General features: G+C 43.1%; 2 protein-coding genes across 2 annotated transcripts; both read right to left on the bottom strand.

Moving 5' to 3' along the window:
- Nucleotides 1–4,411: 4,411 nt before the first annotated feature.
- LOC146688668 (uncharacterized) lies at nucleotides 4,412–6,977 on the bottom strand. Its single transcript, XM_085436881.1, has 4 exons — nucleotides 6,572–6,977; nucleotides 6,174–6,329; nucleotides 5,764–5,856; nucleotides 4,412–5,331 (listed from the first exon to the last, which is right to left on the bottom strand). Exons 1-4 carry the CDS (start codon nucleotides 6,914–6,916, stop codon nucleotides 5,008–5,010), a joined length of 918 nt encoding a protein of 305 aa, XP_085293007.1. The 5' UTR covers nucleotides 6,917–6,977; the 3' UTR covers nucleotides 4,412–5,007.
- A 531-nt stretch (nucleotides 6,978–7,508) lies between these two features.
- LOC146688667 (uncharacterized) lies at nucleotides 7,509–11,638 on the bottom strand. The gene is made up of 4 exons (XM_085436880.1): nucleotides 11,152–11,638; nucleotides 8,687–10,783; nucleotides 8,097–8,567; nucleotides 7,509–7,570 (listed from the first exon to the last, which is right to left on the bottom strand). Exons 2-3 carry the CDS (start codon nucleotides 10,770–10,772, stop codon nucleotides 8,527–8,529), a joined length of 2,127 nt encoding a protein of 708 aa, XP_085293006.1. The 5' UTR covers nucleotides 10,773–10,783; nucleotides 11,152–11,638; the 3' UTR covers nucleotides 7,509–7,570; nucleotides 8,097–8,526.
- Nucleotides 11,639–25,194: the final 13,556 nt, after the last annotated feature.

The raw sequence follows: 25,194 nt of genomic DNA, 5'->3' as shown, positions 1-25,194 counted from the left end.
AGAATGCTTCCGTGGAAGGCTTCCACACTGTTCGGGCGGACAGGGACAGCATCGCTAGCGGTAAGCGGAAAGGAGGTGGGCTTGCTGTTTTAGTTAACAACCGGTGGTGTAACCCTGCCAACATAACAATCAAAGAAAGGATTTGTTGCCCGGACACTGAACTGTGTGCTGTTGGACTCAGGCCGTATTATTTACCCAGGGAATTCTCTCATGTCATCTTGGTGGCTGTTTATGTTCCTCCCTCTGCTAACCCCACAGCTGCATGTGACACTATCCACTCTGCCAGGTACAGACTCAGCACCCGAGTGCCTGTATTGTGATCTCGGGTGACTTCAACCATGTATCACTGGACAATACACTACCAACATTCAAACAATATGTGGACTGTCCCACCAGGGGAGAGAAAACTTTAGACTTACTGTATGCTAATGTCAAGGATGCATACAGCTCCTCCTCCCTCCCCCCACTTGGTAGGTCAGATCATAACCTGATTCACCTCACCCCCCGCTATGTGCCAATTGTGAGGAGGGAACCTGTGACCACCAGGACTGTCAGGAGGTGGTCAGAGGAGGCCTTAGCAGAACTACAGGGCTGTTTCGAGGTGACCGACTGGGAAACACTCTGTGAGCCTCACGCCGAGGACATCAATGGGCTTACTGAGTGTATCACAGACTACATAACTTTCTGCACCGACTCCATTGTTCCAGCTCAGACTGTTCATTGTTACCCAAATAACAAGCCGTGGGTGACTAAGGACATCAAAGCCCTCCTCAACAACAAGAAGAGGGCTTTCAGAGGGGGCAACAAAGAGGAGGTGAGGAAGATCCAGGTGTTACTAAAGGACAAGATCAGAGAGGCTAAGGACAATTACAGGAGGAAGCTGGAGTGGAAACTCCAGCAGAACAGCATGAGAGAGGTGTGGAGGGGCATGAAGACCATCACTGGATTCAGGCCAACCAACAGCAGGGGAGCTGAGGGAGGTGAGAATAGAGCCAACGAGTTGAATCTGTTTTTCAATAGATTCGACACCACAGTGTCTGCTCCCACCCCCACAACCTCACCTGCAGTCAGCCTGGAATCCAGAGCCACACCACTGTGCCAGCCTCTCTCTTCACATGTTGCCTCCTGTGAGATTCCTGACACCCCTCCCCCACCCATCACCTTCACTCAATACCAGGTTGAGATGCAAATGAGGAGACTTCACTCAGGCAAGTCTGCTGGACCAGACGGAGTGAGTCCCCTCATCCTCAAGGCCTGTGCCCCCCAGCTGTGTGGAGTCTTTCATAAACTGTTTATGCTGAGTCTGAGTCTGCAGAGGGTCCCGGTGATGTGGAAGACATCATGCCTCGTCCCTGTACCAAAGACGCCACGTCCCAGTGTTTTGTCCATTCTGAGGTGGCTTTTGACCTCAGTTGCTCCTTCTGTCTCTGTCACGCCCTTTTCTTTGCTGCCCGATCATCCGTGTTGGTCCATCACTGCCCTGCACAGTGTTAGTGCAGAGTTATCAAGGTCAGCATTATGTTGCTCAGCCTCACTTTTTATCCGGGCTTAATGGGCGTCTGCTCTGTCAGCTGAAGCTGTCTGGGAATTTCCCTCATGTAATGAAACAGGCCTTGGGTTTAGCGTCCTCCGTCTCTGCATGAGATCCCTTTCCTGCAGCACCGTTGACATTTTCAGGTTGTTGTTTTGGGTCCAGCTGCTGCAGCGTTTGGTTAGGGTCACATCAAAGATGGTAGAGAGGAGCGCTGGAGTCCAGGTCAGCCTTGGCTTCCAGGGCCGGCAAAGCAGTCTGTAATCAAGCATAAAGAGAAAAAACAAAACAAAAAACAGACAGGAGTGTACAAACAGGAAAATGATGTTGTGTTTGCTGTGTTACAAGGATAGGGGAGAAAGGCTGGGCCGGGCCCTGTGACAGCCTTCTCGCCCCACTTTTTATTTTTTAATAACATAATCAACTCATAGCCCACCAAGTTGCCAGGACAACAGGTACATGTTTACATACCAGTCTCTTTATTTTCTTTTTTTTAAAGTTAAGCTGTTGTCCTGCAACCCATAGATGTCATTTGTTAGTAGTGCATGAACTTAGAATTTAACAACAAGTATATGTTAATTTTCCCTGCTTTAATATTGCTGAAAAATCTTCACGTGTTCATGAGTGTAAGCTGATTTTCATTGCATGTGTGTGCATTAGTAGGCGGGTTAATTTTATGTGGGTTCAGTGGAGCTGCAGATCCAGCAAAGCTTCTCTCTGCCTTAGCTTTCTGCTAGCTGTGTGCTCTTAAAACCTTAATTTTTCCTCTAATTCTCTCCTCGCTGCTGTCCGTTTCACAGCTGCTGATTCTTGCTGGGTGTGGTTCCCATTATGTTAATCTATCATTTTGCTCTTGCCACTGTGCTCGTGGTGGACGGTTGATCCAGGTCCATAGCCTGTATTAACACACTGAGACACTTATTTAATATCATTTTCATCACTGCTTCATAGACAAGTAGGCAACATGCCCACCTTTACAGCACAAACTGCACACCAGTCTCACAAAACATTCCTCTCTCTGCTTCTCAATAGTTCTCCACTCTCCCTTTATTTCTCCTTTCTCCTCGTCAGATTTAAAACCCAACATATTTCACATCACTACTCACCTTTCACTTTTGTTTTTACACAACTGAGAATTTCACCCAATTAAGTCTGTCTCTATGTGGCTCCGAATTACCCTCTTTTCTGTGTCTCTTCTTTTCTCTTATTTTGTTTTAAACACATTCGTCAGGGGACAGGCACACAACAATCAACAATTTTTACCGTTGAAGCAAGTGATTCAACCTTTTTACCCAATGTAGAACTCAACCTGTGATTTTTTAATAATATGTATCTTGTTCTACGCTGGAATAAACATCAACCCGTGATTACACAGCAGTCTCTTTGTTTATACTGAGGCTAATTCGAGTCCTAAGTTCTCAAGTCGCCAACCTTGGCTAACCAGAAACCGCTGGGCCTGCCTGTGCATCCACAAGCAGGGGGACGCAAGCATGAACAAGCTTTTTTGGGGTTCCACACCCAAGGTTGCTATCCTAGTTACTTCCGGGCCGTGTCCGAACTACAGGTGGGTAAACCACTCCAGGAACAAAATCCACAAGGCCCACTAGACATCAACCTGAGTATCTTAAAATGTGTCTTCGCTCTAGTGCCCTCTAATTCACACCTCAACCATCACTGTCACCATGTTCGTATCTCACACACTGAAACACACGGAGAATGTGTCTCATCCGCAGAATTTAATGTGAAAATACATGTAACTTAGCAAACAGATTAATTTAGAATATCCAGTATGCCTCCTTTCAGCAGGCTCCAAGAAAACAAGCTTGTCTATGTCACAGGTGAAACTCCAGCACACACATGTGGCAGGGATCCATTCCATGTTTCTTATGTTTACAAATCACACCTGGCTCACTGCTGTCACTGCCTTTGAATTGTGTTTGTAGTGAGTTATATGACAACATATGACACAGTTTAAAACCCTGAAGCTCACTAACCAAGAGTTAAAGCCTCCAGTTGCTCAAATGGACACCAGTAGAACAACTTAACAATGCCTGAATTAAAGTCATATCCTTTAAAGAATTTGGTATGATCACACCAAATCTACCAAGTTGGAGCAATAACTTATATCAACATCTTCTGAATTACTAAGTCCTCCATAAATGATCACCAAGGAAACTATAAATAACATCATGTCACAGTCGGGCAGGATTTCATTAGTAAATTTATTGCATTCCAGATGTTTTAGGTAAATCTGGCATGAGTGTAAATCCTGTTTGTTGTTTGTTGTTGTTGGTGACCACTTACAGCTGAAATCACACTGACCTGACCTTCACTGGTTTTATTTACAGATACAAGGTGAACAAGCTAGCTCCACAAGCACGTGAAGAACAGCCTGCTCCTGAAACAAGGAGTGGTGGTGGCAACGAGGAAGAAAGTAATCAAGGAAATGAGGAGAGTGGTGTTGATGACACACACTGAAAAAAGAAAATAGTTGAACCAACTTAATTGAATTATTTCAATTGGTAACACCAAATTTAATTAAGTTCTTTGAAATTAAGTTAATACATTAAATTAACACAACTGATTTAAGTTACATGTACTTAATAAATTAATTGCTGTCAAATAAACATTTTGCATTAATCCAACTTAAAATTAAGACATTTCAACTTAAAGTTTTCAGTTTTTCCAACCCAATAATTTGCATAACCCAAAAGTAAAATATTGCTCTTTGCTAACCTAATAATGTGGTTTAGTGTAAATTACTTTTTGTAGTGACTCTAAAATGAAATTTTAGTTTGTATAATAAAGCTTAAATCAAAATTTTAAGTTGCCTGAAAATATTTTTCAAAAATTCAAAATCCAATGTTTTTTTTTTTTTTAAATGCTTTATTGTATAAATGTAATAAAGTATTACCTTTATGGCAACCAACACAGCTTTTGGTCAAATACATTACACATTTGTCCTTTTTGAAACACATATGCACAAAATGCAAGTAATGCTTAGTAGGACCACAAAGTTGTCAACAAAGTGTAAAGTGCAACACAGTATTACACAAATATCAATCTTAACACATACAGTGTCAACTATGAAAAAGTGCCCCAAGAGTATACAGAAACTTCTCTTCAGCTATAGCCAATGAATAAATATCTGAACAGTGTAGCTGACCAATGGGGATGAAAAAATATAAACACTCCTCTAGAGTTTTAGAATGTCACAACAGTTTGTTGTATAACTGAGCACATCAAACCTGAAATGCAACCTTTCCCTTGAAACGAAGGCAAATATGTCTGAAAAAAAATTAAAAAATAAATAAAAATACCATAAAAGCACATTAAATTGGGGTTTGAGGTCTCTTGGAGCATAAAAAAGGCCCAACATCCAAAAGAGACTACATATTTTACATGCTATATGTCCAAACACAGTTGTTCCTTCGCATTATGGCACAGGGCCATTTGTTGGTCATTGTTCTGTGCCATTACTGGGAGCTTTGAAGTTTGATATACAGATTTTGGACTTTGGGGGACATCTTGTGCTGATCAAGCTGCATGAAGATTTTTTGGAGCACTTCAAAAGTGAAGCGAAAGGGTTTTGGATAAGCTAGGTTGAGTGCATAGATCAAACCTAGAAGCAGGGCACAAGCTGAGGCAACTGAAGTTAGTTCATGCAACACTTCCACACCCTCAATGACAATGCCAATGTCTTCAGGTGGCTCCTGCAGTCCCTCCCCCTCCTTCCGAATCACATACACTGCCATGGTGACCTCCTCCAGGTCCCTTTGAACATCATCTGCTCCACAGTCCTACAGAGGGGTACAAGACACAAACACAAATCATCATTAGCCTCACTTCTTACTGTGATTAAGTGTTTGGGTGATGTACCAATATGTGTTATGTGCTGGGCTATTTCTTGGCTGGGTGTCATCACACACCAGAAACAGCAGAGAGAGGTGTATCAATCTGACTCTAATCAAATTGTAAGCAAGAAAGATAAGATTTCCCAACATGTCAAACTATTCCTTTGAACTTAAATAATCAAGTAAGCCCGTCTTACTTAAAACAAAGTCAATCCGATATGTAATGTGTTGTTGCTGGGAATTACATAATGTCCAATATGGTCATGATAATAAATACATGTCAGCAATCCAACTAGGGTTCACGTGTTATGTTTGTTCTAACAGTTAACTTTTTTGTGTCCCTTTGACAAGATGTGCTGACAAACTGTTGAAACTTACAAGGTATTCCTTGATCAGGCCATCTGCATCTTCTCCCAGGAAGATGGTGAGGGCTTTCAGCACACATTCCCTCCGATGATTAATGTCCACAGTCTAGAACAACAAATGTTGAGTAATTTTAAACTCTAAATTTCATAAGACAGACATCCTTACTCTTATTGCTTAACTTACATGTACTTTATTTAAAAACAGTAATTCACAAGCCCAGAGATTCATTACAGAAAGAAAAGGGGATGAGTTCAGTGGAGTCGCTAAAAACATTCATGCATATGAAAGCCATGATTAGCATTGGCCTGCCCATATTGTCTTTATGAAAGATTCAGTTAAATATATATATATTTTTTTGGATTCAGATATATTTTGACAGCCCTCTTAGTTACGAAGCATCTTGTTTGATGGTACAGATTTACCTGGTCCAATGTGTCCAAGATGTTCGCAATCTTTTGGCGTGTTGCTCCTCCTTTGGCACGTATGACTTTGATCAGCTGACTTGAGTGCATGTCTAACTGGGCCATGAACTTCCACTCAAGAGGAACAGCCATGAGCCTCTGGAACTCTGTATTTATCTAAAAACAAAACACAAATGACAGTAGATATTGTATTATGGAACAAAATGCTGAAACTGATTGTATGCCAAAATGTCTATATCCCAAAAAGTATAACATATATGGGAATTCAAAATGTAAATTCTTTCATTAAGTTCAGTGTTATAAAATCTCAACCAAATCAAGTTATGACCGATTCATGAAAGTTAACTGCAATAAATCCCGAAGCATACAGACTTCGATCACTTCAGTTCCATTCTTACCTCTTTCTGTGTGAAGAGTGCAGGCCATCTGTCCTTCAGTTCCTGAATGCTTGGTTCTTGGTTTACCACCTCATGTCGTCTGTAGGCAAACGTGTTAGCCATTTTGTCTGCGATGACCCTTTCATTGTCCCTTATCCCGATCTCTGTCAGAAGTTCTAGTCTCACTTTTTCCATGCTGTCCAGAGTCTCACCAGTAGGAAAGGATGGATAAAAGTTAGCTTCAGAACGTTTTGGCTTCTTCACTTTTTTAGCAGGGAAAGCATCTGTAGTAGCTTTAGATTTCAGTGAGTTTACACACAGCTCTGGACACCCCTGTAATTTGAGCTGGGTCCTGTAGTTTGCCATTTTGTACTTCAGTCGTTGTTTCTAACCGTAGCAGCCATTGAATGATCCAGGTTCTTTCAAACATGGGTGCTTTTTGATAAGGGCCTCTGCAGCTGCGCAGAAATGTGCATCCTCTGGATAGGCCTTGTAACGGTAAATTTCTTCTGCAACTCTTTTCAGGATATCAGACAGCATTCGGGCGCTTAAAGTCAACATTTTTTGGCTCACACGGTACTCAGTATTCCCCCTCTCTAGCTGTAGCTCTGTGTCATATGAAAATTGGGGAATTGCAAAGTCTTCTGGCCACTGTTGTGTTCGAGATGACATAGATTCAGGGGATGAGAGGATAATTGTGTCATTTGATGCCACCGAAATACCGTCATCAGACTCAAATGAAAGAGACAGAGATGAAGTGGACTGATCGGCACTGATCAAAGGTTTGATTGTCCCCAAATTCCGAAGTTCGGTGGTAGAATTCAGATTAAAGAAGTCGTTGCCAAAGTCTTGGTCCATGTATTGCAGTCTGAAGTTACCTTTTAACCCAAAGGTAGTCTTTATCGTGCTGAGAAGGTCTTCAAGTGACTCTGGGATGCCATTTGGAAGAGTCAGCTTTTCAATGTTGTTCTCTCCTAAAATCACCTTCAGTCTTGCAGGTGTTGAACCAGCCATGGTGGTCTGAGAACAAAGCACAAGCACAGTTAGTGAGGATCAACATGTAAACCACTGACATTTCCAATTAGGAGAATTTAATGTCAAACTAGAGGAAAAGAGAGAAGGCAAAGAGAGGAGGAAAGGGGAGGAGAAAATGAAGAGGAGAGGTGGAGATCAGCTGAGGCAGCGAGGAGAGAAGGCAAACCGAAGAGGAGAAGGGAGGAGAAGAGAGATGGCGAGAATATGGGAGACATTGAAGAGAAGAGAGAAGGAGAGGAGGTGAGGAGAATATAGGAGACAATAAGGAGAGGAAAGAAGAAAAAGAGAAGAGAAGCAGAAGGGGGGAGAGCATAGGATTAGCATTCACTGACTGGAATCCAGCGACCTGCATTAAAAAAAATGACATAACTGATGAATTGCCAATGACATCATCACACCACTTTGGCTTGCAGTATAAAATAAATATGTTCTGAGAACACATTAGTATTGTATGGGTCTGGGTTTTGTTTTCCCACTTAAGAAAATACTTTATCATATTTTGAGGCCTCACCATTTAAACATGGACATATCTTTTCAAGGTGACAAGACGCATCCCTCTAATATTGTAGTCTGCCAGTGGGTAGGTATCATGCAGTTCTTGTGGCTCAACAAGTTCCACTTCTTTGCTTGGTGATGTTTTGAGATCATAAGCTCTGTAGTGTTCCATATACCATCCGCTAAGCTTTTTCAGAATGAAGATTAGTTTGTCCTGCAGTATCACCATTTGGATGATTTCACCAAACTCTGGCAGTCCTCCCAGTGAGCCGTGGATCAAGATCATCCCACACTTGTAGATTATTCCATTATATGCTACACTTTTAGCCAAGCACACATTGTCCATATCTGGAGACTTCTGTCTCAGTGCATTTGAGATGTCCTTGTTAAGAACATCAATGTGAACAGTGGAAACATCTGTTACTTCCAGTGGGGGTTTGGCAAAGCTAATTGCATGCAAATGATATGCAATCTGATACTGATGTCTCTGTGAAAGGGAAAGAAGTACATTTTTGAAGCATCTGATGTTCCTTGCAACTCTTTTAAAAAAACTATGCTTTGCTTCGAATCGCATAGTCCATAGTGCAACCAGTGGCCCAAACTTACGGATCAAGTATGGATAATGTTCCAAGTAGTGGTGCTTTGGTTTAAGATTAACATCTGGGAAAACCTCTTGAAACTTGATTCTGTGCTCGGAGATCTTAAAACCAAGATATGCAATGGAGTCCTCAGTATGAACAGGACTGACAACAAGATCAACAATGTCCTTCAAGTCTGTTAAGATGTGCCAAGCAGGCTCCTCACAGGGTACACTCTGCCCAACGAACAAAGGCAAAAATCTGATAAGACTCCAGTTCTCGTGTGCATTCCCTCCTACACTTTTTTTGGATGCAAAACTGAGAGCCACAGGATGAGGTCGATTTGTTTTGTCAGCCCACTTAAAGTTGAAAGATGATATTGCTTCATTCAATGTACATAATGTGAAATACTTTTTTTTGATTAACAAATTGAGGCAAAGCGCAAGTTCAAAAGGAACAATTCCCTCAAAAAGATCATGTACAACATCAGGTGGAAACCCAGTGGTAACATCAAAATGTGAGAGGTGCTTTGACAAAATACACTTTGATTTCACACCATAATAACTGGGCCATTTGTTTTCCTCGATAATTCGTAAATGATCTGCATGAATGTCTTTTGTTCTTAAAGTAAAGACTTCACTTCTGACTTCAATAGTCTGGAACTCTGATGTTTCTGCAGTGCAAAATCTACATACGTATGTCCCTGAGAAATTTTCAAAGAATCCAGCAATACTGTGTGCACCAAGGTTGTCGGCAACAACACACTGAACAGTGCCTTTTACTGTTCTGCCCAACTTTGACAGAAATATCCCACTCTGTTCCAAAATTACAAGATCATTAATTACAGGTTTTAACACTTTCTCATACCCATAGCACTTCAGATCATTACTTTTGATTAAAGCAGCCAAATAGATTGAGGTTAAAGCAGAATTACAGCCTGGTGGCAAATTACCCAAAACCCAGTACAATCCACAAATTTTATGCTTCCTCCGTGATGTACCAAGGGGATTACATATTTCGAATTCATCAATGTATAATATCAATGAAATGCTTTCCTGCTTGGACAACAGTCCATTTTCATGGAAGAAGTCACCATCGAAGATAGTTTTGTAGTGCACATAAGTTTTTTGAGGCTGATTATCTACAGTATTCAAATTAACAGCCTGATCCAAGATTGTCTGGCAGTCAAGAATATGCTGCAAAGACTTTAAAATTGAAATATATTGGAATGACTTGTTATTTTTTCGGTCAAGTATATATTCCACTGGTTCCACTACTTTAAAGTGGCTCTTATAGTATGCTTTTCGTCTCCAAGGACTGGAAAGTGGACCTTTATCTCCAATTGCTTTTTTTACAGGGTTTGTCTCACAGAGTACACTGGCTAGCTTTTCAACAACTGACTGGTCAAATTGGCATCCGTTGTCTTGTAATACTTGGCTAATAGTCTTTTGGGTAATCGCCACAGAAACAGAACCAATCAAATAGTTTAACTCCTGCAAAAGCTCATCTACAGCTGCATTAGACACAAGAAAGATGTGTTCCAACTTAAGGAGCACTGAAGCAATTTTAAGCTCAATATCCTTCTCTAAGTTTTCAGAATACCCATTGTCAAAAGCAGAATTTAAATTTACATCACTCTCTATAATTTCCACATCTGAAATATCACTGGCAACACTGGCAAAAGATTCATCAACAGAACTTATTCCAGGCTTAAATGTGTTCACTGTACCAGAGTGTTTTCTGTATTTATGACTTTTGAAGTTCTCATAGACATTGGTTTTATATTCACAGTTTTGGAACACACATGTTACAGTCTCCTTATTTTTAAGATGCTGATAGATATGTTGAAAATATTCTCTTTCTGTGGAGAGTTGATTATGGCCACAAATATGGCAAGTGAATGTGGACGCAGCTTTGGAGACTGCTTGTTGGGCAGGGTGATTTCTTGATAGATGGCTCAGTAGGGCGTTCCAAGTCTTGAACCTACATGCACAATTTAAATAAGTGCATGGATATGAGTGGCCTCGTCCGTAATGCCTATGAATCAGTTTGTAGTGTTTGAGCAATTCAGATCTTTTTGTTAATGTTGTCCCACAGTCCTTGCATCTCCACATGAAGCATAGCACTGGAGGAACAAAGAGACACGCTTTACTGGGTGTATATAAATAATTTGAGAAAACACAGAGGGAGAGTTGGGCAATATTACAATATATCAATATGGTGATATGAGACTAGATCTCATCTCAGCTTTTTGCCACATTGCCCAACACAAAGCGAATCATTTAAACACAAAATGTATTCATCAAATGTAGCCAGCCCTCTCTAATTAGATTTTAAAGGGATAAGTTCAAAACAAAAGTTTAAAAACAAAACCCAAATGCCCATAGGTACATTTTTTTTTTTTTGCAATTGGTTTATATATAAAGCCGATTCCTGTTCAGTGTAAAACTGAATTAAGTTTAAATGAGACATTACTATTTTGAACTTGCATACCTTTGTTGTTGATAAACTGAAAGTACGCAAGTTCACAGGTAAAACGAGCTGCCTGGCACGCCTCCACACAGGAATGCCCCTCTTGAAGTAGTCACAGAGCTGAGAAGAAGTTAGGTCAGAAGGTGGCGATGGGGCATCACATTGGACACCAAGCCAAAGGTTGTGGCACTGTCCAGGGTTCCAACCAGAGGTGATGTAATCTTTCTGCCATCAGCAGACACCCCTCTGGAGAGGTTGACAGGAAGGAAAGGAAGCGCTACCCAAAGTCCTAAAGATTAAAGATATGTTCGAGTTAGTCTGTCGATCTTTCATCATGTTTACAGTGTTCATCTGCATCTATGTACTTATATATGTATTCAGACACAGACCAGAAGTGTGCTAGGTCTACAAGAAATCTGATGGCTGTATTTTTTGTGTTCAATAGCGTAATACTTTCTTCTATGATTTCTAATTTTGATTTTCTGCCGCACACCATCTCCCTCTCACACGGCTGATCCGTAGCAGAGTGAAGCTGACCCCCCACCCACTTGAAACGTAAAGGCAAATAGGCGGAGCGGTTAGTGCTACGTTTGTGCTGATTTGTGCAGGTAAAATTAGCGTTTGTGCTGCTATGGTTTCCGAGATATTAAACTTTATTTTATAGGTCATTCAAAGGTCACCATCCCCCCAGACTGCTCCAAAACAAACCAAAATGGTCTACTTTTTTAGTGCTACGTTTGTGCTGGTTTGTGCAGGTAAAATTAGCGTTTCTGCTGCTTCTGTTTTAAAGATATTAATGAAAATGTAAAGGTCAACCAGCCCCCCCACATTACCCAAATCCAACAAAAGTGGTATCAAACGTTTGTGCTACGTTTGTGCTGGTTTGTGCTGCAAAGATTTTCGTTTGTGCTGCTATCATTTTAAAGATATTAATAACAATTTCTAGAGGTCATCAGAGGTCAACCAGCCCCCCCACATTAATTAAATCAAACAAAATGGGTGTCAATCAACTGTGCTACGTTTGTGCTGGTTTGTGCTGCTAAAATTTTCGTTTGTGCTGCTTCTGTTTTAAAGATATTAATGAAAATGTAAAGGTCAAAAGGTCAACCAGCCCCCCCACATTACCCAAATCCAACAAAAGTGGTATCAAACGTTTGTGCTACGTTTGTGCTGGTTTGTGCTGCAGAAATTTTTGTTTGTGCCGTTATTATTTTAAAGATATTAACAAAAATTTCTAGAGGTCAACCAGCCCCCCCATATTAATGGAATCAAACAAAATGGATGTCAAACGTTTGTGCTGGTTTGTGCTGCAAAAATGTTTGTTTGTGCTGCTAACATTTTAAAATGTTTAATAAAATAACGTCTTGATGCGTGCTTAATCATCCAGGTAAGTAAATCCCAAAAGGTTGATTCTGTTCATCTGGACATTTTCAGTTGGAGAAACGTTTCGTCACTCATCCAAGTGACTTCTTCAGTCTCAGCTGACTGCAGGTTTCCCCAACCATATAAACAGTACATTTGCATAGTGAAGGAAACTAGCGCCACTGAATGAACAATGTGCCGGGGGGTTAATTCCATGATTGTTAGTATGCAAATTCTTATGACCATTGATCAATGACAACTAATCAAAGCCTATTGATCAATGGCCATGAGTACCATTCACAGAAAGTGGGGAATGGCTACAATCACAGCATTGTAGGATGGCGAAAGATGTACCCTTGGGCCCCCCTTCTCGATCCAGAGATGGTCAGCATCCTGACAGCCCGATGGACGAAGCTGTCTCTCAGTCTGCTGGTTCTGCCCCGGAGGCTCTTCAGTATCCTTCCTGATGGCAGCAAACTGAAGACGCTGTTGAAGGGATGAGTGGAGTCACCTGTAATGGAGACGACCTTCCAGATGAGGCAGGTGCAGTAGATCTCCTGGGGAGGGAGGCAAGAGAGGTCCCCACAATGCTCTCGGCTGCTCTCACTACCCGTTGTCATTTTTTCCTGCAGAACCCAATGCAGGAGTCATACCACACAGTGATGCAGCTGGTGAGGATACTCTCAACTGAGCCTCTGTAAAAGGTGCTCATAATGGGGGTTGAATCTCTTGTGCTTCTCAGTTTGCAGAGGAAGTAGAGTCACTGTTGGTCTTCTCCACATTCAGGGACAGGTTGTTGTTGCTGTACCACTCTGGCAGATGGTTAACTTCACCCCTGTAGTAGATCTCGTCGTGGGTCAGCAGAGTGAAGAGAAGGGAGCTCAACACACATCCTTGGGTAGCCCCCGTATTCCGTGTTCTTGGGCTGGAGGTGTTGCTGTTGACCCGTACTATCTGCTGTCTTCCTGTCAAGAAATCTAGCAGCCCGTTATACAGCAAGGTGCTGATCCCCAGCAGATCCAGTTTGTGAATGAGTTGCTGGGGAATGATGGTGTTGAATGCTGAACTGAAGTCTATGAACAGCACTCTGACATATGAGTCTCTAGTGTTCAGATGTGTGAGGGCTGAGTGAGGGGCAGTTGAAATTCCATCATCGGTTGAGCGTTTTGACCGGTATGCAAACTGAAATGGATCCAGGTTGGGGGAAAGCAATAATTTGATTTGATGCATGACTAACCGTTCAAAGCACTTAACTTAATAATGATGGAGGTGAGTTTGACAGGACGGTAGTCCTTAAAGCAGGAGATAGATGACTTCTTGGGTTCAGTAATGATGGTGGAGGGATCTCCACACACTGTCTGGGGATTGTGTCACCACGGTCTGTAGAGTGGGCTTGTAGTCTGTGATGGTTTGTATTCCTTGCCACTGCCTCCAAGTATCTCTGCTGTCGCTGAAGCTTTGCTGTAGCTGATGCCACGTGACAGGTTTGCCCTTGCTGTTCTTAGACTCACCTAATTCCCGGCTCTGAAGGCTTGCATTTTTCAACTTTAGGAGCATTTAAACCTGACCTGTGAGCCATGGTTTCTGATTGGCCCAGACAGTAATAGTCCTGGTCTCTGTGACATCATCGATGCATTTTGGGATGTAGGCAGTGACAGTTTCTGTATATTCCTGAAAGTCTGTGGTGTTGTCGTGTGTGGCGGCCTGTGGTGGAAAAGCAGTGCCTCTGAGGACCCTTCTGGCCACACCTGTACCTGCTTACGAACTGGTTTGGTGACTTTGACCAGGGGCCTGTGAGAACCCATGGCACACCTAGGTTTCTGCCTGTACTGACCCTTATGCAAAATAGGTGGAATTAAGACACAGTTCCAAAAGCAAACACAACTGATCAGTGCTGAGAGTGGTCCTGTTGCTGAGGTTGGGATGATCCTGTAATCTCTTATGAACGACCTCCAACGCTTCTATGACTGGGATGCAAGTGAAGACAGATGTAACATCTCTCTCTCACTGTACATGTACTGTTTATAAAATTAGGGAAACATAACCTGCACAAACAAAATAATTTGCAGGACAAATGTTTGACATCAATTTTGTTCGATTTGAAGAAGGTAGGGGGGGCAACTTCACTCACGGGTGTTTATAAGGCTGGGGAAACCTGCAGTCAGCTGAGACTGAAGAAGTCACTTGGATGAGTGACGAAACGTTTCTCCAACTGAAAATGTCCAGATGAACAGAATCAACCTTTTGGGATTTACTTACCTGGATGATTAAGCACCCATCAAGACGTTATTTTATTAAACATTTTAAAATGTTAGCAGCACAAACAAACATTTTTGCAGCACAAACCAGCACAAACGTTTGACATCCATTTTGTTTGATTCCATTAATATGGGGGGGCTGGTTGACCTCTAGAAATTTTTGTTAATATCTTTAAAATAATAATGGCACAAACAAAAATTTCTGCAGCACAAACCAGCACAAACGTAGCACAAACGTTTGATACCACTTTTGTTGGATTTGGGTAATGTGGGGGGGCTGGTTGACCTTTTGACCTTTACATTTTCATTAATATCTTTAAAACAGAAGGAGCACAAACGAAAATTTTAGCAGCACAAACCAGCACAAACGTAGCACAGTTGATTGACACCCATTTTGTTTGATTTAATTAATGTGGGGGGGGGGGCTGGTTGACCTCTGATGACCTCTAGAAATTGTTATTAATATCTTTAAAATGATAGCAGCACAAACGAAAATCTTTGCAGCACAAACCAGCACAAACGTAGCACAAACGTTTGATACCACTTTTGTTGGATTTGGGTAATGTGGGGGGGCTGGTTGACCTTTACATTTTCATTAATATCTTTAAAACAGAAGCAGCAGAAACGCTAATTTTACCTGCACAAACCAGCACAAACGTAGCACTAAAAAAGTAGACCATTTTGGCTAGGGCTGGGTATCGTCACTGATTTCTAGAATCGATTCAATTCCGATTCACAAGGTCCCAAGTCGATTCGATCCACGATTCGATTTAATTCGATTAGATTCGATTTAAATCTGGGAAATTTTGACAGTCAGAAGTATAATTCAGATCAGAACATTTACATATTTTTGTATCTATAAAAAGGAAGCTGACACTCGCAAGACTTTATCCAAGGTGTGAGCATCACAGCAGATGCCTTTGTGTCAAAGTAGCTGAAGATAAAACACAGAAAAACATGAAGGTGATTTTCCTGGCCTGGGATTTTATAAAAATATTCTGCAGTACATCAAAAACGAAAGAAAACCATTAATTAATGAACATTACCTCTGACGTTACAGCGGTTTTATTAGACACACGGCTAAGCATTTTGCATTTTGAATAATATTAAAAAGTTTAAATTTGTTCAGTATTGAACAGCAGAAATGAGGTTTTCTTTTCGGAAGAATGTAAAAGGGAAAAAAACAGCGGCCGACAGCGCTGTAAACAACAGTAGACTTGTGCATAACAAGCAAGCGAATAATGAAGAAAGCGAAACTGTTCGAGAGAGAGAGGGTGGGAGGGAGAGAGGGGGAGGGAGAGAGGGAGAGAGAGAGAGAGAGCTGCGCATCGCAACGGAAGCAAAACAGTAAAAGAGTGAATTCATGACGATGTTTATGTGAAGCGTTTGGATCTTCTTTTGCTGCTGATTCGGTCAATATTGTTTGGAGAGAGATCAAACTAACAGCTTTAGAATCAGCGCATAAAGGGCGTGAACACAAAGCGCGGACCCGGATCAGCGAGCTGTCGGCTTTCAGCCCCGACTGTGAGAAAGGCGACATCTAACTGATTCTGATCCGCGGGTCGCGCTGTGTGTTTAAGTCTATGTGCAGAATCCCTGTACCTGCTCTCATTTACTGTTTGGTGGTTCTTGAAATTTTGTGAGATGTCACCAGAGATTCTGGCATTTCGGACAAAATAAATTTATATTAAAAAAATCGATTCAGGATTTTAATGAATCGATTTTACGTTATCCAAGCCAGAATCGGTTTTAATCGATGAATCGATTATAAAAACCCACCCCTAATTTTGGCCCGTTTTGGAGCAGTCTGGGGGGATGGTGACCTTTGAATGACCTATAAAATAAAGTTTAATATCTCGGAAACCGTAGCAGCACAAACGCTAATTTTACCTGCACAAACGTAGCACTAAAAAAGTAGACCATTTTGGCCCGTTTTGGAGCAGTCTGGGGGGATGGTAACCTTTGAATGACCTATAAAATAAAGTTTAATATCTCGGAAACCGTAGCAGCACAAACACTAATTTTACCTGCACAAATCTGCACAAACGTAGCACTAAAAAAGTAGACCATTTTGGTTTGTTTTGGAGCAGTCTGGGGGGATGGTGATGTCATCAGCAAAAAATATAACTTTTAATATCTCAGATACTGTAGCAGCACAAACGCTAATTTTACCTGCACAAACCAGCACAAACGTAGCACTAAAAAAGTAGACCATTTTGGTTTGTTTTGGAGCAGTCTGGGGGGATGGTGACCTTTGAATGACCTATAAAATAAAGTTTAATATCTCGGAAACCGTAGCAGCACAAACGCTAATTTTACCTGCACAAATCAGCACAAACGTAGCACTAACCGCTCCGCCTATTTGCCTTTACGTTTCAAGTGGGTGGGGGGTCAGCTTCACTCTGCTCTGATCCGTGCGTGTACGAGCGCTGCACGCACCCTTTCTCCTCGCCTTCTTAACGTTATGTACATTGAAAGCAATGCAAGCGGCAGTAAATGCATGCTTCCTGGAGCCACCACAGCTAAACTTTACCTCCTACATCACCCGTGGCCGTGACCGCGTGAACTATTCGCGCCGACAGGCATACTGCGAACAACCACTCGTGTATAAATGCACGCGCCCGAAGTAACGTAGTCTGAAGAGAACCGCGGCCCAGCTTGCCGCTATAATGTGCTAATGCTAATGAATAACTAACAGTAAGCCAACACCGACACACTGCATGAATACACAACTTTAAGCTAGCGTTACGATATTAAAACAAGAGAGTACCGCCGGAAAACTACTAACTTAACCTACATGTCCAAGCACAAACTACCAACAGGTCTGACATTTCGCTAATGTTAGCAGGGCTGAATGATAGCGGTTTGGTCAGGTCAGTTTACTAAACGCTTAACAAACTTAACAATACAGTTGGAATATTTTTATATCTAATATATTAAAATATGTGTTCTACATTTGACTTACCTTCAAGGACTATGGAAAAAGTAATATCTTCGTTACCTTATTGACCAAATTGTTCACGAGGTCCTGCCTGCAGCCAAGTGCCTCTCAAATTGTTGTTCTCAACCGCAAGTAGAAAATTCTGGAGAAGGCGGAGACGTCATGACATCAGATGCACTGCGTCAGGAGAAACCTAATTGATGCAGGTTGACTCTAATGAGAATAGCAGGTTACATGTGTACTGAGGGAACAACACGTAATAACAAGTTGATATACTCCACAAATTTAGACTGGCTCCACTAAAGCAGAAATCTTAATGAAACTGACTCTGAACTTTACATAACTTCAACTACTGCTGAAATACACTTTTTAGAGTGCAGAGAGAGATAAAGACTATGAGCCCTCAACACCTAATAGCACTGACACGCGTGATGATAATAGTGGTGATGATAGTGAATGCGATGCAGGGGATAACGGAAGCTGGGTGTTGATTAATTTTTAGTCAATTAATAATAAAAAAGAAAAATTGATGAACTTGTTAAAGAAAAACAAAAATGTATTAATTATAACAGAGACATGGATAAAAAGTTGTCAGGGTTCCTGGGTCGGTGACCCAGTGTCATGGTCCGCGGCCCGGCGTCCGAGGTGCTGATGGGATGCCCACGCCCACGGGCGTGGCTGTTAACTCCACACCTGCACCCCATCCCAGGCGATCATCAGGTGGACTATTTGATCCAGCCCAGCCTGCTGCTCCACGCCAGTCCGTAGTCGTCTCACAGCGGTAACGTACACCTGCAGGAAAGCGATTGTGAAAACTCATCTGTCTGAACTAGCGCTAATTCTGTCCTGTGCACTCAGATAACAACTCGGCGTGTTTTTTGAGCCACCTGCCTGTCCACCTGCCCGTCTGGAATTTGGATCGCCTTCAGTACTCGCCACCTCGACTTTCCTGGAGCTCCCCCGCGGACCCTCACCCCTCCCTCCGGCTCCCACGGCCCCGCTGTCATCGTAAGACTCATACTCTTCCCCCACGTATGCTGCTATTTCCCCGCGCCCCAATAATTCTTTTCCTTTTTCTGTTGCAGCCTCCCACAGTCCCGTTTTCGGCGTTCCTGCGCGACTCATCTCCCGGTCCCTTGGTTTCTCTAGTTTCACGCGTGTTTTCCTTCTACCCTCCCGGGACACCTTCAGTTAAAATAAAGTTTATTTTCTCGTACTCCTGTGTGTGTTGGCTCTGCTTCTGGGTCCAGCTTGTGCGCTGAACTTCGGTTCATGACAGTATGGACTGGCCAGTATGGACCCAGCAGATCCACTCCGCTCCGTCATTAACAAACAGGGCGCTATTCTCGGTCGCCACGATCAGCAGCTCCAATCACTCCAAGACCGTTACCAGGAGCTTAGTGACACTCAGGATCAGCTGCAAGCCAAGCAGCCCGACCCTGTGCACCGCAGCGTTTCACCTCCGCCGCTGGAGCCCTTCCACGGGGAGTTAGACCTGTGTTGGGGGTTCCTTTTCCAATGCTCCTTATTCTTCAGCCGCACGCCGCACGCCTTCCCCACGGATGCTGCTAAAATTTCCCACTTTGTGGGGTTGGGTTTGTCCCCTCCCCCACCTGGCTGGATCTGACCACCTCTGCATGTCCCTCACCCCCACCTACACCCCCCTGCTGAGAAAAACAAAGCCCCAGACAAAGACAATAAAAACCTGGCCTAAAGGAGCCCTTTCTCAACTGCAGGACTGCTTCTCAACAACTGTATGGGATTTATTCTCCAGCCACAACCTCCAGGAGTACACGGACACTGTACTCTCGTACATCAGGAACTGTGTTGACAATGTCACCGTCAACAAAAGGGTCAGGGTGTTTCCAAATCAAAAACCCTGGATGAATAGCGAAGTGCAATCCCTCCTAAAAAGCCGCAACACTGCCTTCAAGTCAGGGGACAGGGCTGCGTATAGGGCGGCCAGGGCAGACCTGAGTAGAGGCATCAGGAAAGCTAAGGCTGCCTATAGGAGGAGGATTGAAGATCACTTTGCTGACAACGACCCCAGAAAAATGTGGCAGGGGATCAATCACATTACCAACTACAGAAGCAATAACCAGGCAACATCTAGGACTGATGCCTGACTGGCTGAGGATCTAAACTGTTTCTTCGCCCACTTTGAGACGACCAGGCCCTCAGCTGCCACACCACTTCCACCCGCCCCCAGCACTGGCACACTAACACTCAGGGAGCATCAAGTGAGGCGTGTTCTAAGGTCAGTGAATCCCAGGAAGGCAGCATGTCCTGATGGAATACATGGAAAGGTTATCAGAGCATGTGCTGACGAACTGACCGGAGTCTTCACTAAAATCTTCAACCTTTCCTTGTCATCAAACACCGTCCCGCCCTGCCTCAAAACCTCCACCATCATCCCCATCGCCAAGAAGACAGCTGTGGCCAGCCCAAATGACTACAGGCCTATTGCACTTACGCCTGTAGTGATGAAGTGCTTGAGAGACTGGTCTGTCAGCACATCAGGGCCGGTCTGCCTCCCACTCTGGACCCCCACCAATTTGCCTACAGGACAAATCGATCCACCGAGGACGCTATCACCATAGCGCTCCACACTGCGCTGAGTCACCTGGAGCACCGAGGAAGCTATGTGAGAATGCTCTTTCTGGACTTCAGCTCAGCATTCAATCATATCATCCCGGAGATCCTGGTCCAGAAACTGTCTCACCTGGGACTCTCCACCCCCATCTGCCTCTGGATCAAGGACTTCCTGACAAATAGACCACAGTCTGTCAGACTCGGCCCCCACCGGTCCAGCACCATCACACTCAGCACCGGGTCTCCACACGGATGTGTTTTGAGTCCCCTCCTGTTTACGCTCTACACATCCGACTGCTCCCCTACCCATCTCTCAAACACCATCATAAAGTTCGCGGATGACACCACAGTGGTTGGACTCATCTCAAGGGGGGATGAGTCGGACTATAGAGATGAGGTCAACAGACTGACTGAGTGGTGTTCAGTTAACAACCTCCAGCTGAACACCACGAAAACTAAAGAACTTATCTTGGACTTCAGGAAGGGCAGAGCAGACCCGGCCCCACTTTACATTCACGGGAACTGTGTGGAGAGGGTACGCTCCATGAGGTTTCTGGGCATGCAGATCTCTGATGACCTCTCCTGGACTGCAAATACCACGGCGGTGGTTAAAAAGGCCCAGCAGCGTCTCCACTTTCTGAGAGTGCTCAGGAGGAACAACCTGGAGGAGAGGCTGCTGGTGACATTTTACAGAGCCACCATAGAGAGCATCCTAACGTACGGCATAACAACATGGTATGCAGGGTGCTCAGCTGCGGACAGGAAAGTACTGCAGAGGGTCATCAACACAGCCCAGAAGATCACTGGCTGCTCTCTGCCCAGCCTGGAGGTCACTGCAAACTCTCAGTACCTCAGCAGAGCTGGCAATATCATCAAGGACCACTCTCACCCCAGCAACCAACTGTTTGAACTATTACCGTCAGGCTGACGGTACAGGTCACATAAAACCAGGACAAACAGATTCAGGGATAGCTTCTTTCCCAGAGCTATCACCGTAGTAAATAAGCACAAAAACAATTGAACCTATTCCATACCGTCACTGTCATTATATTAATGCTGCTATCCTGTATATATTGTACATACTATTGTTTGAGTATTGGGAGATCGTGGCTCAAGAGTTGGGAGTTCGCCTTGTAATCGGAAGGTTGCCGGTTCGAGCCCCGGCTTGGACAGTCTCGGTCGTTGTGTCCTTGGGCAAGACACTTCACCTGTTGCCTACTGGTGGTGGTCAGAGGGCCCGGTGGCGCGTGTGTGAATGTGTGCGTGAATGGGTGGATGACTGGATATGTAAAGCGCTTTGGGGTCCTTAGGGACTAGTAAAGCGCTATATAAATACAGGCCATTTACCAGGCCATTTTACTTACGATTGTTTTTTTTGTACTTTTTATATTTTACATTTATATTTATTATTGAAACTTGCACCAAGGGAGTGGCACTCCAATTTCGTTGTACTCTGTACAATGACAATAAAGGCTATTCTATTCTATTCTATTCTATTCTATTGTTACGGGGACGAGCTTTAGCATGGGCTGAGGCTTATTTAACCTCTCACCCCATTCGTGGTTGCGATTACGACGATTTTCTGGAGGAGTTCAAGGTGACGTTCTCCCCTCTAATTCAGGAGAATAATGCAAACTAAAACTACATAATAATTCACAATCTTTAATTAGGGGTCTAACATGGCATAAAATAATATTATAATCCAACATCCTCTACCTAATCACACGAGCCACGGTGTGAAAACGGGTGTGGGTCACAATCAGCCAAGGTTTTGGGTGAACCCATTGTGAGATCTAGCCCCACCCTATCATGTGATTTCCTGTGATCAAATGGCCCAGGATGTGAGTGGGCGTTAAGGTGTCCATGTCCCTCTTTGGTGACACTCCCATAGGGCTTAAAATCTGGGACTCTCCACCATATGACCTTCGAACTGAAAAAGCTTCTCGGATGAAGGTGAAACGTCTTCAAGCAACTTAAAGAAGTCCAGACGCTTTTCTTTGCAAGCTCCTTCGACAACAGCATTCATAGAACAACTTCCAGCTTCTTTTGCTCGGCTACAGTTTGGATGGATTTGCATTTAAAGATGCAACAAGAAAAAATGGTTAGGGTCAGGAGGTCAAAGGTCAGTGCTCCTGTGGGTCTGAGGGCAGCCTCACGCTGGAGAAGGATGAAGGAGTCTGACCTGAGCCAGTGTTTGACATGAACACATCAGCACTGCTGTCAGTGAGCTTAACGACAGCCGTTAGCATCATTTCAGTGTTTCAGTCATAAAAACACTTCCTGTCACTGTGGTGGTCGTCGGCATTCGATATGGTTGATCATAACATCCTATTGGCGAGACTTGAGCTCACTGTAGGCATTGATGCTCATTGATGCCTTGATGATTGATCAAGGCATCAATCATACCTCTCCAATCGGCTCTCCTCGGTTCACTTGGCCACTTCCTCTTCCTCCGCTGTACCTGTCTGCTGTGGTGTCCCTCAGGGATCTGTGTTAGGCCCTACTCTGTTCTCATTGTACATGCTTCCTTTAAGCGCTATCTTTGAGAAATATCACATCGCTTTTCATTATTATGCCGATGACATTCAGATCTACTTTGAGTTAAATGATGACCTAGCTTTGTCCTTGAATTGTTTTCGAGAGTGCATGTGTGAGGTCAAGCAATGGCTCCTGGCAAATACTCTTATCCTCAATGATAAGAAAACTGAAATTGTGGTCTTTGGTAGTAACGTTCTCCGTGCCAAACTTTGTGATGCTTTTGGTTTTCTCACTAGTTCCTTTTCCGACACTGTTAGGAATCTGGGCGTGTTACTTGACAGCTCTTTTAAACTTGATAAACAAGTGTCTGCTGTTGTTAGATCCAGTTTTTACCAACTCCGCCTTATTTCTAAGGCCAGGCAGTATATCCCGCATAAAGACCTGGAAAAGCTCATCCATGCCTTTGTAACTTCGAGACTGGATTACTGCAATTCACTCTATTTTGGTCTCCACTCTGCCCTCCTTCACAGATTACAGACAGTCCAAAATGCTGCTGCACGCATTCTAACCAAAACTAGGAAGTTTGCCCACATTACTCCCGTCCTAGCTGATTTGCATTGGTTGCCTGTGAAATACCGTATCCAATTTAAAATTCTGCTGTTTACTTTTAAAATCACTAACAACATAGCACCGAGCTATCTTAAGGAACTCCTAAGCTCATATGTTCCTGCTAGCGCTTTAAGATCATCCTCACAGTTACTGTTGGTGCAGCCTAGATCTCGGCTGAAGTCTAGAGGTGATCGAGAGTTTGCCCTGGCTGCACCAGAGTTGTGGAACAACCTTCCGATTGGCATCCGGGCGTCTGACTCTATTCAATCTTTTAAATCACGGCTTAAAACATATCTGTTTGAACTTGCTTTTTCTACCGGTGAAATGCTCGCCTTGTTTGCAGTGATTTATTCTATTAATTTTCCTATCATGCTTTTATTTGCGCTGTGCATGTCATATCGCCATTGTGTTTTGATGGCATAGTTATATTGTGCAATAGTTATGTGCTATAGTTATACTTTTTTTTATTGGTGGCTTTTTCCTGTGAACATAATTTTACACTTTTATTTTTTTGTTTTCATGACTTTGACTATACTTGTGTTAATTTGTTTTATGTTAAGCACTTTGGCATGCCGTTGGTTTTTAAATGTGCTCTATAAATAAAGATTGTTGTTGTTGTTGTTGGTTACAGTGACATCATGCAGTTTGAATGAATGAATATTCTTTATTGTCATTGTCACAAGTACAATGAAATTGAAAGATGTCTCCGGTCAGTGCAACATCACGAAAGATAAATACTTAAAAACTATAATAGATATGATATAAAATATAGAAATACATATAAAATACAGTATTCTCATACAGTAAATACACCCAAGCAATCCAGGCCTAAGGCCCCATACAGACACTCAACATACGACCTAGTTGATATATCACTCAAACAATCAATCACTCAGTCAATTTGTTAGCGCATCCAACAAAACATGTCTGAAAGCATTCCAACATCAAGGGCACAAATGACAACAGGGGCAATGAAAGTCATCTACTTTTAGTAGCATTGAGACATGATATTGCAATTGGGTAGAAACTGTGTTTGAGTCTGTTAGTCCTTGTGTATGTTGTTCTATACCGTTTACCTGAAGGCAGCAGTTCGAACATGGAGTGTCCAGGGTGTGAGGTGTCCTTTATGATGTTATGGGCTCTTTTGAGGCAGCGGGAACTGTGTAGGTCTTTCAGTTTGAGGAGAGGGCAGCCGATTGTCCTTTGGGCAGCGTTGATTAGTCTTTGACCTCCAGAGGGCGACAAATCAGCATAGACAGAGAGCTCCATTCAAACTTTGCTGCCATCAGGAATAATTCTTCAAATATAATCATCAGTGTTTGAGCAGTTATGATATCAGGGACAATCTAGACATGTGTGACAATACTGAACATGTCATATGACACACCTTAGACATCATGTGATGCACTCTCAGTCTGCACTTTCATTCATAGGTTGAAATGAGCTTTGAAGAAACATCAGTTCAGTGCTGAAATATTTAAACGCTGCAGGAAGAAGAACAACAAAGTGATGACAGATATTTGTGCTTCAAACAAGAAAACCAGCAGAAATAAATCACAGCCTTCCAGAGGTTTGGAGTTTCCGAGGTGCACCTGAACGCAGCACAGTGTTCCAATGCTCCTGATTGTCCTCAAACGTCTCTCTGGGTGTTTCCTTCCTGCTCAAAGTTTACTTTCACGTCCAGGGGCCCGTTCTTCGTACGTCGCTTACTACATCCAAGATCAAATGACACATCCAAGATCAAAGCATCGCGCTAACTCTGAGCTCGCTATTCCGGTTCCCCGAACACACCTGTTGTTGACGATTAGTATAGCTGGATGAAGT

The sequence above is a fragment of the Copadichromis virginalis genome, linkage group LG17 (genome assembly GCF_057382275.1).
Source record: "Copadichromis virginalis isolate Kocher_CV1m ecotype Utaka linkage group LG17, C_Virginalis_male_GT1.1, whole genome shotgun sequence".
Lineage (NCBI taxonomy): Eukaryota > Metazoa > Chordata > Actinopteri > Cichliformes > Cichlidae > Copadichromis > Copadichromis virginalis.
The sequence above is the reverse complement of the archived record's forward strand: the minus strand, read 5'-3'. Positions and strand labels throughout refer to the sequence as shown.

Bases quoted from the DNA above. Each gene is read 5' to 3' on its own strand.
- LOC146688668 (XM_085436881.1), bottom strand. From the start codon at position 6,916: ATGGCAAACTACAGGACCCAGCTCAAATTACAGGGGTGTCCAGAGCTG. The intron at 6,330-6,571 runs GTAAGAATGGAA...TTTTGTTTTTAG, and splicing joins CACTCTTCACACAGAAAGAG to ATAAATACAGAGTTCCAGAG. The intron at 5,857-6,173 runs GTAAATCTGTAC...TTGTTGTTCTAG, and splicing joins TCTTGGACACATTGGACCAG to ACTGTGGACATTAATCATCG.
- LOC146688667 (XM_085436880.1), bottom strand. From the start codon at position 10,772: ATGTGGAGATGCAAGGACTGTGGGACAACATTAACAAAAAGATCTGAA. The intron at 8,568-8,686 runs GTAAGTTTGGGC...TCCCTTTCACAG, and splicing joins ACATTATCCATACTTGATCC to AGACATCAGTATCAGATTGC.